Source organism: Gymnogyps californianus, chromosome 23, assembly GCF_018139145.2.
Source record: "Gymnogyps californianus isolate 813 chromosome 23, ASM1813914v2, whole genome shotgun sequence".
NCBI lineage: Eukaryota > Metazoa > Chordata > Aves > Accipitriformes > Cathartidae > Gymnogyps > Gymnogyps californianus.
The window spans coordinates 1,960,043-1,978,935 of NC_059493.1; the positions used below are offsets into that span (position 1 = coordinate 1,960,043).

The 18,893-nt window shown below is 38.3% G+C and overlaps 1 protein-coding gene across 4 annotated transcripts in view; it reads left to right on the top strand.

The window, feature by feature from the left end:
- NSD3 (nuclear receptor binding SET domain protein 3) overlaps positions 1-18,893 on the top strand; it is a 47,193-nt gene that overhangs the window by 14,660 nt on the left and 13,640 nt on the right. For 3 of the 4 annotated variants that reach the window (XM_050910362.1, XM_050910360.1, XM_050910364.1), the window contains exons 6-15: positions 629-1,132; positions 1,952-2,078; positions 6,032-6,132; positions 8,577-8,622; positions 9,203-9,333; positions 9,897-10,025; positions 10,703-10,829; positions 11,244-11,441; positions 12,040-12,210; positions 16,464-16,613. In XM_050910362.1, the coding sequence (XP_050766319.1) occupies positions 629-1,132; positions 1,952-2,078; positions 6,032-6,132; positions 8,577-8,622; positions 9,203-9,333; positions 9,897-10,025; positions 10,703-10,829; positions 11,244-11,441; positions 12,040-12,210; positions 16,464-16,613 (1,684 nt within the window). The remainder of the gene's footprint in view (positions 1-628; positions 1,133-1,951; positions 2,079-6,031; positions 6,133-8,576; positions 8,623-9,202; positions 9,334-9,896; positions 10,026-10,702; positions 10,830-11,243; positions 11,442-12,039; positions 12,211-16,463; positions 16,614-18,893) is intronic. The other variant, XM_050910363.1, reaches the window with a different exon arrangement.

Consider the following 18,893-nt stretch of genomic DNA (forward strand, 5'->3'; position numbering starts at 1 on the left):
GAACCTACTTTGTCGGCTCCTCACGATGGTAGTCATCCTGGGCATTGGAGATAATTTTACATCTGTATTAGAATATTAAATAAAAACAGTGCCTGTGTGTTCACTATTAACCTGTTCTTTGGAAAATACAGTTTTTAAAGGACACTCTTCCAGCCCCTGATACTAGTGGATATGTTCTTTTCCATTGTTTTATTGGAAAGGAAGTGTTAGCTACAGGAATTACTTACGGTGTAGATGGACTACTTCAGTCAGTATTTATGCTAATCAAAATATTGATGTGGACGGAAAAGAGTGTTTATAGAAAAATAAGGAGGATTTAAAAAGTAGATAAATTAGGATTAATTCTGTGTCTCAGAATTACGGGCTTGAATACTGCCTGTTCTTGTCTTTAGTGAAGCTGTAACTGAGGGCAGACACTTTTAATTGTGATGGTCATATGATCCAGCTCAAGTGTCTGCTGGTACTCTGAGCAGGGGATTCACTGTCCACCTTTCAAAAAATACCCTGTAAATGGAGAGCAAACTTAAATCTGCTGCCTGAGAGATTTAAAGAACCTCAGGATTGCATTTTAAGTGCTATACGTGGCAAAATCTTCAGTGTAATTAGCTGCTTGTCTTTGTTCCTTAAGATTCGCAAACCAAGGCCACAAAGGGAGCGTGCTCAGTGGGATATTGGTATTGCCCATGCTGAGAAAGCCTTGAAAATGACTCGGGAAGAAAGGATAGAACAATACACCTTCATTTATATAGACAAAGAGCCAGAGGAGGTTTTGTCAAAAGCCAAAAAGACTGCTGCTTCTAAATCGGAGACCAAGAAGAACCGACGACCGAAGCCAGCATTGAACACCCAGCCAGAACATGCCAATGTGGTAGCAGCGTCGCCTTCAAATGCTGAGGTGCGAAGACAAAGCCAACGGAGGCAGTCAAGTGTGGAAGAAGAGGAGCCACCTCCTGTGAAAATCGCATGGAAAACAGCTGCGGCTAGAAAATCCTTACCAGCTTCAATAACCATGCACAACTTGGATCTTCAGAAATGTAACATGTCTCCAGTTGTTAAAATTGAACAGGTTTTTGCCCTTCAGAATGCTGCTGGGGATGGAAAACTCATCGATCAGTTTGTTTATTCCACTAAGGTATGTACTTTGTGTAGTGATTCCTCTTTTGTTCATAAATTATCCCAAGTCTGTGTTACTGTGGAGCTTAAACTTGTGTCCACCAAGCTTTCACAATACATGTTCCTTTCGTTGGAGAGATTAAATCTAACAAAGGACAGATGTGACAACAGAATCTTTTAGTGCACTGAACTCTTAATTTCAGTGCATCCAGAAGTCTCTGGCAGTAACCATTTTGACTGGTGGCAGAGGAGCTCCCTCCAGATGGTCACATTTTTGCTCATAACGCATTCAAAATATTACAGCTGTTTAATTCCAGCTTCCTAGTTGAAATAATCCAGAAATTCTGTGTAATACAACCTTAATTGATTTGTGGGAAACAGATGAGATGACAAAACTATTAATAATGTACTAAAAAGTAATAACTACATTTTGTATAACAGACTTTTAAAATGAGTTCTGCCTCCTGGCTTCCTTCAGGTGCACAGCAGCTTCTCACAGTCAGTGTAAGGAAAAGGTTTAGGACTATTTCTCTGCATCCTCCTTCTGCCTCTCTACCTGGAGGGTATTTATTTCATCCTAAGCATTATAGAGAAGGTAATGTTTAGAAAAGTCTGGAATTTTTTTTTTTTTTTTTTTCCTTGTGTGTAAGGGGAGATTGAGAGGGATGGAAAGTTCTGCAGGGAAGCAACTCAGTAGTAGATATCATCATGTGTATGTGTTGCATTGAAGAACATTGAATGTTTCTGTTCTGAAATTTAGGAGTAGATCAATATGCCTGTTAGCAACAACACATACATAAATACTTTAAGACAATCTTTTCCTTTTCTTCTTTTTAAGGGAGTTGGTAACAAAACAGAAATAAGCGTCAAAGGACAAGAGAAACTTAATTCTTCATCAAATCAGAGAAATGAAAAATCAGCGGTGCAAAACGTGTCCTCTCCTGAAACAACTTCTGGGTCAACAGGTAGGCAAAATTGCAGAATCCTTGTCTGAACTTCAGCAATCTAGCATTTAAATTCAAATATCAATATTTTATCATTAGTTAAAAGTTATTATTAACATCTTTCTGTTTACGTAATAGTTGTAACAAGCATGGCTGATATAACACATGATGAGCCCAGATGCTTGAGAAACACAGGATGTCTTTGTGATGGGATTAGCTGGTTTGGCCTCTGAACTTTTAGCGTCTGCGACTTACAGTATCTAAGTCAACATATGAGAAGGATGTTCCTTGTGGAGAGCAGATGGCAAGTAGTTTTAGAAGACAACATAGTGGACGTGTGTTAGCAGAGTATCGTAATGGCTTTTCGCACCAAATGTGAAATACAACAGCTGGGATCAAAGGAAGAGAATCTGGAAGTGGCATAGTTCAGTAAGGAATGGCTCTGAATCAGGATCGGTGCTTTCCTAGACTTTGTTGTTGAGTTCCTGCGTGACCTTTGTAAAGGATAGTGATTTTTTAAACTGCTTCAACTAACTCCATGAGCAAAATGAGATAATGCTTGCCTTCTGAAGGCATTTTAGGGCCCCACTGTAAAGCACTAAGTTTTAAAGTATGATGTCTGAGGGAGAAGAACCACTGAAGCAAATAATGGAGTTTGAGACCGAAAAGGGAAAGCCTGGAACAAGCTATTTGAAGTTTAATTTGTAGTACAGTAGTAGAGAACAACAAGAAAGATAAACGGGATGAGTGCTTTCTAGACTTGGAACAGAAAACCAACATTTTTTCATGTTTTGATTTTTGAGAAATAGCTAATGGGAATTCTTCCAAAGGGATTGAGCTTTTCTCCACCAGCAGAAATTTGTCTGCAGTATGTCCTCTCATCATCCTCAAGAGGAGACAGATACCCTTGGGTGAAAGGGTGGAGGTTCCTGAAAAGAGACAGTTTTTGAGTCATCCTAAACCAAGAACTTTTCAAGTTCCTCCAGTCCTTATAGTGACTTTTGTTTTTCAACCACAGGTTTTGTACAGGCCATGTAAAATCCCCATTAACTATTGCACGTTTGTTACTGTGCTTGTAATCGTATCCTTGATATAGTCTCAGACATACTTAGTTTTACATTGGGTATGTAAAAGTAAATTTTAGGTTGCAGCAGAACACCTTGATTTTCTCTCACAATAGGATGTCCAAATGCTCATGGTATGGAAGCAAAAAAGATGGAAGACTTATTACAGTACACATGCTAAAAGAAACCCCTCTCTTCTTGAGGAAAAAAAATCTCATAATGTTGCCAAGTGTCACTTCTGCTTTAACTACCGGTCTGTTTCTCCCTTTCCAAACATAAAATAAATGAGATTCCCAAGTCAAAAACCTCAGTGGTCAACATACATGAGATCACTGTCCTCTGCGAACATGCTTCAGTTTCTGTACTTGTATAGTTTTTAGGTAGGCTTATTTTTGTACGCACTGTTTTACGGACTGTATTTGGGGACTTTACAGTACAGGCTGAGTACTCCGGATATTCTGGTACGAGTGGGATTTCCTCTGCTGTTGTCGACAGTGGTTCTTCTTTCCAGTTTTAGTTGCTCTAGCTACTTCAGTTTTTTTCAAACAGTTGCTACTTTAATTGCCTTGCAGCAGGAGAGGTGATCGCTGTTTTGTTTCTCTCACCTGGGAACTAAAGGCTTCACCTTCACAATGGCTCTTCAGACGTAGGGGGGTGAGAATTCTGAGCCTCTCTTTTTTCATTTTCTTAGGTTTTTTGGATACGTAAAACTCCACCTGATAACACCCTATAGAGTGCATGAGCTTTACTTCAGTATACACTCCAAACAGTCACTTTCAAAGCCATTTCCAAAGTCCAGACAGTTATTGGTCCCCTCTCATGGAACATAACTGCGAAGTCCTTTTTTCAAATTTAAGGTCACCGGAACTTCAGAATACCTTTACGGTAAAGTATTTTACAGAATGACTCTGGGAGTCCTTATTAATAACTGCAGTTAGATATACAGAATTCCATAATGCCAGGAAAATAATTCTGTAACTTGAAATCTGATACTAAGAGAATAACTATGAGATTTCATAGTGCCTCTGGTCTCCACATACACCCGAAATAGGATTGACCTGACCTGGCCAGTAGTGAGGTAGATTGCTGGTCTGAAATCTGTCCTGAAACTCTGGATCAAAATATGCATGAAGACGGGATAGGAGCATTGTGGAGGTGATGCACTGGATCCTTGGAGAGTGGGAAGAGGAAAAAGTGCCCGTTGCATTGATCAATATTGCTTTCAGCCAATATTAGATGCGCTGATTCTGGAGTTTCTCCTCTGATACAGGGCTTGCATCTTATTTCCTTTACTACAATGGGGCAGCACAGGGAGAAAATACATTATTGATTAAATGAACTGAATGAAGATGAATTAAATGGGTCACACTCGCTTAAATTTACTTTAAGCTGTTTCAGAGAATTTTGGCCAAACTCAAAGGGGACAAAAGATGGTCCCTAGCTTTAGTGTTGAGATCCATTGTAGTTGTGTGTGTCTCTCAAAGGATGCGGCTCATTGGAACCAAAAGTTACACGTGTGCTAACATGAAGGATGTTGAGCTGAGTTGTTAATTTCTGAATTATTAATAACTCATTGCTATTATTAATTAGTTAATATGCTGTAAAACTTTTTTTCCCTCGAAGAAAAACAATTAATTTTTTTCCCCTCAGAAATACAGTTATTGTAAAACCGCAATTTTTTCAACTGGAAAGTTTAGTTACTGAGATATTCCTGAGCCATGCAACCTTGATAAAAATGCTCATCTGATTAATCAAGATGAATTGTCATTTTTTTCCTGGAGTTGTTTTGAAAGGCTTTCTTTCATTGTCTGATTAAAGCCTGCCTATCTCTCTAGATATTTTATCTCCTAACAAGACGACGCAGGTTTACAACTTCTAACAGTATATCTGTCAGGCACAGTAAGCTAATTCCTGGTCCCGAGAGTTTGCATTTTTGCTTGGAAGAATACAAAGTATTTTACACTTGTGTCTTCTTTAGGTGAAACACCCAAAACTGAAAAACAAGAATAATGCTTCACAACAGATAATTGTAAATCTTCAAATTCCAGTTTTCTGTCAGTACAGCTCTAAATGTGTACTTTGTTTCAAAAGTTGCACATGATGTTAAGTGTGGTGTACATGTTTCTCAATATGCCCTTTCTGGTGGTACTGTAGCATAGAAAGGTCTTCTGATTTTGCCAGCCTTAGTTGTCAAAAAACCAGCAGCTCCTACTTCATCTCTTGAAATGTCATAATAACCTTCATTAATCTGAGTTTGTTTTCCATGGTAATATTTTCAAAAACTTGTTTTTCACTTTCATTGGTGATAATAACACATCATGATCACTGCTTCTGATTGAGTTTTTCTTCACCCCTCGAAATGTTTAGTTGAGCGTTCAGATTTCATATTGATGGCACGTGTTACAGCGTGGTTCTTGCTTTAAGTTTTTGTGTTAGCCAGTTCTGATAGAAGGCTGTGCCCCTGCAGGGGCACAGAACTGACGTTGAGTGAAAACTTGTTTTGTGTTTCAAATTTCTAGCTTGTTTTAGTTCAAGAAGTTGATTGTGGATACCTTCCCATAAACACCAAAGAAGGACTATTTGGTTAAAAATTAACCAAAGTGAAGACTATGCTTGAGAGGTGTGTTATGAAAATCTGTTTGCCCTAAACTGGATTCCAGCTTTTTGTTTTGCTCTGTTACTGGTGTCTTTTTTTTCTGAAGCTGATCTCTCTGTCTATGGAATCAGAACGTGTTGTCTGCAACCACAGCACCAGTTGGCAAATAGCTTGGAACTGAATTTAAAAATAAAACATTCAAAAGAGGAAAAAGTCTTGGTTTCGTTACTTTATCTGTTGATTTGGTGTTGAACATCTTGCTGTACCTCAGAAATACAAGGAATCATATAATGGAAACCTTTTTCCTTCTTCAGGTTCTGTAGAAAAGAAGCAACAGAGAAGATCGATTCGAACCCGCTCAGAGTCTGAGAAATCCACTGAAGTTGTGCCAAAGAAGAAGATCAAAAAGGAGCAGGTTGGCTTCCTCCATGTAGAGAGTTAAAATATATTGTATTCATAAATGTTGTGGCTTATATTGGTGCCTTTTTATTTTTCTCCATTTTTCCCCATCGGGTTTCGTTTTGGACTATCCTTCATGAAATCCCCTTGTCAATACCATTGCTGTGACTCTGCTACTGGCATCTTCACAGTATCAGTCAGGCTATGGAAAATGGGAACTCAATGATGCAAGACTCCTAATGAACCTGCCATGTTTACTTTGAGATTTCTGTTATGAGCAAAATGATTTTGTTTCAGTAATTTCTATTTGATGGAATTGCCACCAGGTTCCTTCCTTTTGCTCTTGATTTAGCTACTGGTTTGTATTGAGGTTTTGTTTTTCAAATGAAGTTAGACTGATTAATCTGACCACTTTTGCAAATGGACTTTAAGAATGATTTAACTTAAAGATGAATAGTCAGACTTTTATGTTGGCAGACATCAGCAAAACAGATCTTCTGGGATATACTTTTTTTTTTTTTTTCCTTAAGTAGATCTAACATGTACAGGGCATTCCTTCAATCTGGATGTCAGACAGACAAATGTTGTTGCTTTAAAAAAAATTATAAAAAAATCTGCGTGGAAATGAGTAGGAAAGTTCAGTGGATGGACATTAGTGTTAAAAACTGAATACAATTTTTTTAACAAGTTTGTCAAAGTTGTTGGTTCTTTTCCTTACATGATTGATTTTCCCCTCTTCAAGGGCCTCTCCACTTGAAACCTGAGAATTTTGTATAAAATGTTTCGTAGTATAGCTTTTACCAGTGAGAATTTTTAAAAAGGGACAGTCAGGCTAAAGGTTTATATGGGAAGGGGAAAAATTGTTTTTATCTCTTTTATTTTAATTTATTCTTTGCCCTTTACGCTTTGTTTTGCACTTCATTCACTTCAGAGATTGAAAGTGGACCCAGTTGCCTTTTTTTTTTTTCATATTTTTCTTTTGATGCCATAGCATTTACATCTGTGTTCGGCAGAAGAATGCTCTAACTCTAGAAAGTTTCTCACTGAAACTTTAAAGCAACTTAAATGTTGGGCATGAGATACCTGACGTAGTCCCTTAAGCCTCTTGTCGTGAGGTGTTGCAGCCTCCCTATTTTCAAATGAGTTATTTTATGTTTGTAAATGTTTCTTAATTTAACAAAGGTATAAGAACCAACAATATGAACTTCATGGATCCCAGTTAGCTTTGCTTATATTATCTAGCTAACTAAGACTATGAACATTAAAGTGCTTTTCTCAGGAAAAGTATATGACTAAAAATTAAACACAGATGCACTGTAGTGCACATAACCTTGAATGTATTAAGTTATATTAAAAAAAAAAACCACCTTACTAACTTCTTACAATTATGCAACAATATTTGTTACCCAAAGTCAAGTTTCCTTGCAACTGATTCCCAAATTAGTCTGCAACAACTTGGTATAAAATTATAACTGGAACGAGTACAATTAATGGGAAAAACAAAATGTTAATGCTACTGTTACAGTGACTAGTGGAGAAATAAAAGTGATTGTTTAGATTTTATATTTGTATTACGAAATGTATCCTATACAAATCCTTCTATTGTATGTTTTTACCTATTGTACAACAAAATAAAATATTTTTTAAAAAAATTATAGAATAATCCTTAAATATTTACTAAATGTGTTTCTACATGCATATGTAACCACATTGTAAAGAAATAACTTGTAATTCTTAACCTTAAAACCAGGAGTTTAGGCAACAACTTTCTTCTATAATTATTATACAGTCGCCAAATTCTCACGTGTTACATGTACATTGGCAGAACAGTTTCTAAACTTATCCTTCCGATATAGGATCGAGAACTTGAAGCGCTTTTGCAAGATTGTAAAGTTGTCTGCTTAAGTGTGTACTGACATTGAGTTTCCAGCTGTATAGAGCCCTGCAATGCTGTGTGCGCAGTCCGTCTCGCCATCGCTGGGCGCCTTGCAGCACTCTATACAGAGAGAAAGTCTGTTCCCAGGAGCTCAAGAGTGCATGCTTGGTGGAAGGGCCTTAAATGGCGATGCATTAAGTGTCTCACTAACCCGACTGTCATACCTGTTAAGGGGAACTTGTGCTTACACAGGTGTGGGGTTTTACAAAAGCATCAGAGCTGGCTGCCAAAACGAACCCCGCTCCTGCCTGCTGGACACGGAGAAAGCTTTCCTGTCATCTTCATGCCCAAAGGGAGTGATTGGAAAGGACCTTGCTAGTGAACGTATGGCTGCCTTGTCTCCTGGCATTCAGCGTAGGCAGCTAGGATTAAATCCAACAGGACAAGAAGGCTCACACTAAGAAGGGGATGACAGACTACATCTGAGTTCAGAGATGCTAATCGCTTAAACTTAAATGTTTTCTTTTTAATACTAGGGAGAAAAATTCCTCTGGTTTTAACTATGGATTTTCCTATTCAAACAGGTTGAAATGGTTCCACTGACAGCAGTGAAGACAGGATTGCAGAAAGGTGAGTTACATACGAAAACAAACTTTGTTAAAGCTTCCTGGCTCATCACACTTCGGCAATGGTTTTCGTTCTGTGTAAACCACAGAGGTCTTAATGCTTTCTGGTGATGAACATGATAGATGCTGATCGTAATTTCTCTTGTGAGGGTTTCCTGGGGTTTTGTTGTTCGTTTGTTTGTGCATTGCTGGTTGGAAAGATAGTGTTTGTTAATGTGCTGTAAGCACGGAATATAAGTCCTTCTGGACATTTCTTAAAAAAAAAAAAAAAGTCTTTGCTTAGCCATATTTTAAAGATGAATGAAGAAGAGGTAATCTCCTAAGGGTTTATGCTCTGTTATAGACAATTTAGTAGCTTCCTCTGCCATGTCAGCATGTTCAGAAGTTTGTCAAAAGGTCTTCCTAAGGTGGTTTTCAGTTAATTAGCTTTTCAGGGAGAATTAAACTAGTATCAAAATTGCAAACTGAAAATTAAGGCTAGCAAATAAAGTACAGTTTCAGGCTATCTCTCATCTTTCTTTTATTAATGCTAAGCAAAAAGTTGAGAACATACATTAAAACTAATTTTAGTATGTTGTGTTAAGGTGCCAGCGAGATTTCAGATTCTTGTAAACCTTTAAAGAAAAGGAGTCGTGCCTCAACTGATGTAGAACTGACTAGCTCAGCTTACAGAGATACATCTGACTCTGATTCAAGAGGACTTAATGATTTACAGGTAAAGGCATATTGTTTCTCACAGGGACTTGTTTGTTTAATCTGTCGGTATAATAGGCTTTTCAGTTGCGTATTGCTAAATATGTGAACGCTATTTTCTACAAATTTTGTGTCTTTTATTGTCTAAAAAATAAAGCCTAGTCTTTTTCTTTCTAATCCCCTTCATTGTATTGATAGAAAAAAGATATAATCTTTCTTCACAAATTTTCCTACTTTGTCTGGCAAAACATTGGTTTAGATCACTGACTCGGTTTGCTCGTTGGAAGGTTGTTAGATTCTTTGGGAATTGGGGGATGCTGCTGTATCTTAGTGTAAAACTGATTGGTGCCTGGAAAAAGTAAGATAGATATCTTTATGGTTTTTTGCATGTACAGGTAAAAGATATGTCAAGAAGGCAGCACTTCTTGTATCATTCTAATGAAGTTCAGCAAGTTTCAAGGACCTCTGTATCTCTTAACATATTGAATGGTCTTTTAATCAGTGGTGACATAAATATTTTTTTCACAGTGTGGTTGTCCTTTGGAAGTGTCTTGTTTGAGTGCCTTGGATTTTTCCTCTTTGTAGGGTAGTTTTGGAAAACGTTCAGACAGCCCATCAGCTACTGCCGATGCTGATGCTTCTGATGTGCAGTCGGTAGACTCTAGCTTATCCAGGAGAGGAACTGGAACAAATAAAAAAGACACTGTTTGTCAGGTAAATGATGGTACTGTAAAGAAATGAATACTAAAGATGTATCGTCCGTTTCTGTTAACTTGAGTGACAGACTTTTCAAATTACACTACTTTGTTTTAACCGTGTCTCATAATTCAACATCTCAAAATATCACGGCTTTTAGAGCTTTTATGCTCTGGAAATGATTCATAAGCCCTCCTGCATGCTAAAAAGCTCAAAAGCTAGAAAGTGGTATCTAATCCATATCTGCTAGCGTAAGTAGAAAAAGTAGATGCCATTTTCTGCTCCGTTCGAAGATTCCAGATGGTCTTTCAGGATTGGGCAGAGTGAGAATTTTCTGGCATTTTGGAGAGAAAATCCTGGAATCTTCTGGCCAGTTTTCTGGTCAGTAGTAAGGGAACAAGCTGCTCTCACTCTTCAGGTGCGTGAGAAAATGAGGAGTCCAGATGGATCCTGTAGTGCCTCTCCTATCTGTCCAGGCTCACGCTGTTATGAGAGCAAGATGCAGAAAGTGCTGGGATTGTCTTCAGCCCAGAGACTTACCAGGTCTGCTGTGGGATGTAGGCCAGTTCTCCTGCCTTATCTTAGCTCTGAAGAGATTTCAGCCAGTTTCTCTTCTTCATTAACATCTGGTAGTCATTTGCATTTAAGTATGTCAGGTACCCTTTGTTCTCTGATTAGCTGTCTGCTTGTTTAAGATCTGCGAGAGCTCTGGCGAGTCTCTGGTGTCCTGCGAGGGCGAGTGTTGCAGCGTCTTTCATATGGAGTGTCTCGGCCTGAAGTCAATGCCCGATGAGAAGTTCATCTGCACTGAGTGTAAAAACGGTGAGTGTGTTCCTGTGTCTGAAAAATGGGGAGGGATTTCCCGCTTTGCTAAGGAGCCATATTCTGGTCAGAGCAAACCGAGCTGGTAAGCTTCTAGGTTTTGGGAGTGGGTTTGGGTTATTCTATTAATTTTTTGACTTCTGAGGCCAGATTCTCATTTTCCACTTAGCAAGTACCTGGTAAGAAAAAAAGTAGTAAACTGCCTAAGGTTTTACTCAGAATAAGGGACTTTTATGTGAACAGCAATTACATAGTTATTGTGGATTATAGTAACCAGCTTACCTGTTTGAAGGGAAGGAGCCCGTGTAGCTCAAACCAGTGCAACTCTGTTCGCTTCAGAATTTTTTTTAACAACATCTGTGTATCAAAGAATTGGCCATTACAGTTGGGCTTCTTTATTCCTTCTTTTACAAGGAGAACATACATGCTTTTCATGCAAACTTCCTGGCAAAGATGTGAAGCGCTGTTCCGTCAACACGTGTGGTAAATTTTATCACGAGGCCTGTGTTCGCAAGTTTGCCACTGCTCTGTTCGAGTCGCGAGGATTTCGTTGCCCGCAGCATTGCTGTACTGCCTGCTCGATGGATAAGGATATTCATAAAGCAAGCAAAGGTGAGAACAGAGCTGGCTTTGAACAGCAGGAGGAAACTCAAATGCATCATCACAATAACAATGAATATAACTCTACCCTCTGTAATGCAGCGTGCAGCAAGGAGCAAGGGTTTCCTTCTTAATGAGGTCATTAACTTAAATCTATTGTGGGTGGGAAAACAGCTAGCAGCCTGAGACCGCTGTTGAAGTATACCTGGATCTGCAACACTGAAGTCGTCTTTCGTTGCTGGGTTTAGTGGAAGCCAAGGTTTAGTAGTGCAAGGCCAAGGAATGTTGTTTTTTTAAAAGATGGTAATGGCCTTTAGAACAATTGCTTTTCAAGAAAAAAAGAATCCTTCTAGAAATTAACCAAAATATTTAAACAAAACAAATAGACTCTAGAATGATTAAAACCATGTATTTTTTCTTAACAGAGTTTTAAAGTGAAAGTTAAGAGTTAACTTTTGTGAAACTTTTTTTTTTTTAAGATGTAAATGTTTCTTTTTAATCTAGTACTCCGATTGGAATAAAAATCAGCCTTGCATCTGTCTGTGGTGTCTTCTGCCATATCCCGACTCCAGGGTGACATGGTGCATTTTTCTGCATTTATATTAAACAGGTCGCATGGTGAGATGTTTCAGATGTCCCATTGCCTATCACTCAGGAGATGGCTGTATTGCTGCAGGAAGCTTGTTTGTGTCATCCCACATTCTCATCTGTAGTAACCATTCCAAAAGGAATCACTCCTCATCAGCTGTAAATGTAGGCTTTTGTTTCGTTTGTGCAAGAGGTGAGCACACTTGTTTTTTCCCCTGTTTTATAGTTGTATGGTCACTTGTGCAGTTTAGTGATAAAAATAATGTATTTCATAAAGAACTCCTCCCTTAGGGTTCTCTGGGATTTAAATGCTGCCTGTGATTATTTTTTTTTTTTTTTTTTGTCAACAGTTCTCATGAGACTTCCACTTGCTATTTTGGTCCATAATATTTGATATTCAGACACAGCAATAGGTATTCAGAAGGCCTACTTGTTTTGCCAGTAGGAAAAAGAGGATGCCAAGCCCCCAGTTCCAGCCATTGCAAGCTGAGAGTGGATGCTGTGTTATTATTCACTGTCTATTAAGCAGAAGGGGATTCATTCACCACTCACAGACTTAAAACTGTTGAAATTTTTAAGGCTAAAAAGTAGGATTTACTCATGAACTAGAAAAATTCATTTTAATTTATAACTACCATCACATTTGAGAACTTTGAAAGAAAAACATTTGCAATACTGTATAAACAGATTTTATACTGAGATTTTCCATATGCCAAAGTTCTCTTTTTTTTTTATTCTTCCATTTTTCTTTTTTTCCACTTGTTACTTTTATGGCTCTTAAGTCACTAATCTTCTGCCAGATAGCAGGTTGAAAAGTTTCGGTGCCTCAGTTGCTTTAGTCTCATAATGCAAAAATATCATTATTCTCTTGGATTAATTGAAGTGACAGTTAGGTGTTTGAATAATAATATGTATCCTATACAGTAGTTCAAAAGTTTGTTGGATGTATTCTTTTCAGCAGCTTTGAAAGTCACTAATAAGAAAGTGAAAATGATATGAATCCTGAAGTTACTTGTTTTCACTTGTGTTCATTCAGTTGGAGGTTTAGTATGGGAAAGATTGCCTTGAATTTGCAAGAGCAGAGTAGTAATTAAAGATCTTTGAATAGGAAGGGAAAGATGGTGTCAGAATAATTTCCTTTCTACCTCCCTCCTTTCTTCCCCTTTCCTCATTTCCAAGTAATTTAGGAGCCATCACAAAGGATCAAGTTTAAAATAAAATATAAAAAAAATCCAGAAGCTCAGAGAGAAACAGTAAGTTTTAGAATGAGCTTTAGAAAAGCTCCTCTGAATGTGTAAAAAGATGTTTACAACGTGGTTGAGTGTTTCTCCTTTTGTGGGCTTATTTAAACATTTTGGGGCCACCCCAAAACAGGATATGTGTGATGTGAATCACATCAGCATTGCATAAATGTACACATGCAAGTTTGACGTTGTATGTGTCTTTATGCTCTCATTTTAGGTTTTTAGGTAGCTTTATATGTTTTGTGTCTAATTTTGGTTGATAGTGTTATTACACGTACAAATGCACAGTCCGAACAACAAAACCCACACCAGTTGCCATGTCTTTGAAGTAGAGCTAGCTGAAAATGTGTGATGTAGCATTCTGTTAGCAGATAGATGCTTTGGGGCATTCCGCATCAGATGTGAACTCTGAGAAAAACAAATACCTATCCTTCAGCATTGTTAATTTAACCAATAGTTAGGTCCAAAAGGCCAACCTAAATACGCGGAAAGAAGTTGTTTGTTTTCTAGAGCTAGAGTAGAATCATTAAAAACAATTTCTGTGGTGGATAGGGCAGTTCCATAGTATTTTCAGCAGTTTGGGTTTATGTTTTTTATCTCAGTTGTCCGGAGTCAGTCTGGTACCAGGATCAGATGTAGGTTTATGACAGAAGAGTTTGTGTGGATCTTCCCTGGTTTGAATGTCAGATCAGAAATGTCTCTTGGCAAGGTCCAACGGTGGCTTTAGTCTGCCCCTGTAAGTACTAATGTGAAGAATTCTGTACAGTAGGATGATGTCTTGTCCTGCTGTTCTGCTCCTACATGAGGTAGGTCATGGGATCTTAGCCGTTAGAGAACGGCGCTGAGGCGAATGTTGCTGATCTCAGTTCTGAAAGCTGTGTTTGTACTAAGAAGTGAATGGAAAGCAATGGCAGGCTTGTGCCAGCGGGCTTAACCTAAATGTTTTGTTTTCTGCCAATTTCAAAACACTATTAAGCTGTAGTATCAAAATACATTGCGTGATATAAAACAGCTAAATAAATTTCTTTGAAGTTGTACTTTATTAAACTTGTGGCCAGCTACTACAGATGCCTGAAGCTGACTTGAGATCCAAATATCATAGAAGAACCTACTTAGATTATAAATCTGCAGTAGTTTGTTACAGATACATATGAAGGTGAATCTCCTTGGGAATTTTTTCTCCAAGTTTTGGCTACTTACTCTGTGACACAAAGGTGTAAAATAGAGGCCTCTTACTTCTCTTGGGTAGAACCTATTTAAAAGCTTTGTGAAAAGGAGTACCTGCTATTTGGCATCCATCTTATATACGACACAGAAATAGGAATTTAGGAGTAGAATTCCAAAACTGAATTACAGTAAAGGAGTCTTATGCTTGCTGAAGATGCAGACCTGCATTTATTTCTAAAAAATAAATGAAGTGCAGAAGAAAATTTTCATGCTTTTTTCTTTTTTTTGTTTTTTTTTTCATTTGACATTGTTTTAGTAATTCTGTTTATACCTGAATCTAGCTTCATCAGAGATGAAACTACAGAAGTCTGTATTTTCTCCTGGCAATATAAGTAACCTCTGAACCCTGGCAGATGGAATTTCCTGTCCTGTATATTCACTGAGTCTTAGTTATGAGAACTTGAAGTTAAAACCGCTACCACTGACTGAATCCTCTGTGTTTTACAGCAACTGTGTACTTGTTGTTCTAGAAAATTTTTGTGGGGTTTGTTTCTACTAGGCATAGCTGGAATCAGGAGCCAGTGTGCTTCACCGAAGAAAGATTGTGCGAGGTTTACATTTAGCAAACTCCCCCGGATGGGTTGAATTGAGTCCTGTCTAGTCATATGTGGTCAGCATGAGGGACATAAGGTGAGGACAGCATCTGTGGCAGGAGCACTGAGAGTACCTGCTCAGAAAGAAATGGGGAACTGAATGCTTTAGAAATACTTGGGCATCTGTATGTGAGAACGGTCATTTAAGTAGTTTTAGCTGATATCAGAAGGAGAAACTTTGTATTTAGATGCAAAGCATTACTGAAGTGAGAAAATGTAGATACGAGACAATCTATAAAGTATACAAACTTGCTTATCATGAGGTACTTCAAATACGGTATATTTTAAGACTTCTTATTCACCTTCCTGAAATATCCTTCATTAAGCACGTTATAGTTCACCTAATTGCATGTGTAGGTCATACTTGTTTTATGAATCCTCCTGAGGACATGCTTTCCAGATAGGCTGACGCCATTCTCCTTACAGCAGTTTTTTAGGCACTCCATTTCGAAAGCTGCTCTACAGCACTCAGCTCCGCGTGTGTCCCACAAGGGAAAGAATTGGTGGCTATCTTGGTAGCTCATCTTCCCTGCTTCTTTGGGTCTCAGTTGCTCTGCTCTTCCCGTGAATTACTGGCCAAACGCTTCTGATCTCTAGCTATGGGGCTCTCACCTGGGGTGCCTGGCTCTTTGGAGCAATGAGGAAAAACTCTTCTTGGTGGAGAAAGACGGAGAAATGCAAACACATCATTTGAAATAAAGGCATATAGGAGAACAGAGTGCTTGACTGCTCCGAAGTAGCTGTGGGAGGGCAGGGTTGGTGGAGCTTTACTTAAAAACAAACAGCATAGGGCAGAACTTTCATCTGTTCTTTCCCCTCTGGTGCCTTGCAGAATCACGGACCCCCCTTGTTATTTTTTTCCAAGACAACTATAAAGGCCAAACACTTTCATAGATAAGATCTTAGAGATAGATTTGTAGTAAGTGGGATGGTGAGTTCTTGTATACAGCGTCTGCTTTTTCAGTTCGTAGCCCCAGCTAACAGCATGACCTTTGATGCAGTGACCGTCATCCCCCAGCTCTTCAAATTAGCTTGCTTTTTCCATTCGGGAGGGAGGGTGGGTCACACAGATTTAAAATTGGTTGCTTTTCTTGTGCTTTTCTATAAATGCACAAATTAAGGGTAAAAGCACAATTGAAATTCCACTTAGAAGCAGCTTATTCATCATGTTTTTCCAGTTAAGTTTAATTTAGTCTCTCCAACACATAACCTCTTTCTTAGCGAAGAAACTTTCTGTCAGACTTTTCTTTTTCTTCATTTTATCTTTTTTCCATTCACACATATATGCATTAGAGGTGTTCATTTGATTTATTTTATTTTCTCCTTTATGGAATCATGGGTAGTTTCATTGCAACTCATCTCTTTCTGTTTGTTTCGTATAGGGTTGGTAGTGCAGGATCATTCAGACCCCCTGTTCAGTTCATATGCCTATAAGTCCCACTACCTACTGAATGAATCAAATCGTGCTGAGTTGATGAAATTACCTATGATTCCTCCTCCTTCGTCAGCTTCCAAAAAGAAATGTGAGAAAGGTAACCAAAATAGTTTCTTTCTCTTTAATTTACTTTCGCTTTTTCTATTATTTCTCTCTCTTTAAATCAAACGAGAAATGTCTGCTTGTCAAGCACCACTTACTGCTTTTCAGTAAACTTCACTCATTGATTATTGTGAGCGTGTGTTCATGTTGTTGGCAATTTTTTTTATTACAAAAGGGCTTAAAATAATTGCTGTCACTAAATTCTCCTTGAAAGAGGTTAAATCATTTTGTATCTGGCCTAGGCTAGTCCAGCTTCAGGGAAGCTATTTACACAGTCACGTGAAGAGGAGGCAAATAGAGCTTGATATCGTTGCAGTTCAGTACTTACGAGGATGATGTAAAACAGCTTCTTAAATTGATTTTATGTATGGAAGGAGAGGGGGGATGTTCTGTTTCAGATCTTCTAGGTAGGTTCTGCAGAGCCTGAGCGAAGAAAGGATTTTTCAGGTTGAACGAGGGCGGGTGCTGTGTCCATCCAGAGGATGTCCGAAGGGGGAAGGCAGCGAGGTTTTGCCTGCATATGTGTCCATTAGTCCTTGGGCCTCGCGTTCCATCTCCGCTAGCCTGGGACAGCCAGTGCTCCTTCCCCTCCTCGCGGGACGGGTACTCGCTTTCTGAAGCAGTGCCGCATGTGGGAGCGGCAGGAGATGTTAGATGGCGGGCGGACGGGCTTTCTGTCCTGTGCAGAAAACCCTGCAGCTCCGGGAGAGAGAGATCACTTCCTTCTGGTGTGGGTGGTGCTGTAGCATCTCAGAATACCTTATGGGGAGATAACGGTTGTCTGTATAAAATACTCAGATCTAATATTTTATTCCCCACAGAAATTTGATTTCCCGAGAGTGTTCAGAAACGGTGCCCAATTAACCATTCTGAAGTTAGGTTATTTTGAACGTTGCTAGATTGATGGCTTTCAGTAGTTCCTGTAATTCCTCAAAACAAAAATTATTTTGAGCCCTCTGCTTAGCTTGAGCAATACCTTACTAATGCATCCTGAGAGCGAAGTGTTGGGTTTTTTTCTTGCTTAGCACTGAAAGTTTTGTGTTTGATTTTGTTTGATTTTTGCATCTCTTGGCATTTTACCATGTTGGATAATGTTTCAGTAATTTACACTGGGTCTGTATTTCCTCTGAAATAACATTTGCAAAAAAATATTTTTAAAGTTAAAATTATATTATGGGTTTGGGGAGCTCTGGAAAATCCATATGGTTGGATTTTACTGTTTTTAGCAGAGGAAATACAGTATTGGTCATGCAACTGATTTGTTTAAGGAATGCTTATTGTGACATGCAACAATCAATTCATGGAGTGATATTTTTGAAAGTCTATAGGTGGACAAGATTTTCTGATAAATGTTTGAAAGTTACTATTCATACTTCTTTTGATACTGTGATTGAAAATTGCTTTAAATACTCTTAAGTCTCTCCCAGATTTTCCGTCTGGGACACAAAAAATTGTTAGTTTTTTAAAAAATTGTATGTCTATAAAAATGTGTATATATTTTATATACTTACATATATAAAATATTACAATATGTGTAATGTATCAAGCCTTATTGTGTGAGCTGCTTTGTTTGCTGAGAGTGGCTTAGAAATGTGCTGTGGCTCTCCGTGTTTAATATATCTGCCAAAATATAAGCCAGCCAAAACAACTTTTGTCCAAATAAGTGTAAACTTCAGAAATTAACATTAACCCCTGCGCTAAGATTTCCTCTGTGCGCAAAAGGAACTTTTGGGATGGGGACAACTTGTGTGGTGTCTCAGTCTGCATTATGTTCTGTGCTCATACTGGTAAACTTTTCTTTTTGTGGAATAAACACACTTACTACAATTCTTTTATAATGTCCTTGGTACAGAAAAGCATTGATCAACCTATAGGCTGCAGGGTTTTTTAATGCACACTAACTGATTGCTGGGGGATTCAGTCATAACAATGTTGATTGAAAAAGTGTTTCTTAAAAATTTGGTTATTTGTCATTGTTTTGGCCGTCACCAAAGAAATAAACCAAAGTTTTGGCCATCACCAAAGAACTAAAAGCTAGTGGCACCGCTTTCAGATGCGGTGCTTCCTTTGGGAATGTTGCTTCTCCTGCCAACTTACCTCATGTTTAAAAAATACTCAGCTGCTTTTTTGTATATCTTTGATGCAGTTAAGAGTCACAACTTACACATTAGATGATTGCACTGCACAGTCTTTTTTAACCAACATTGTTAAGTTTGACTTGATCCCTTTCTTTTGCCATTTTTTTCTGTGGGGCAAACGAGAATGTAGAATGGAT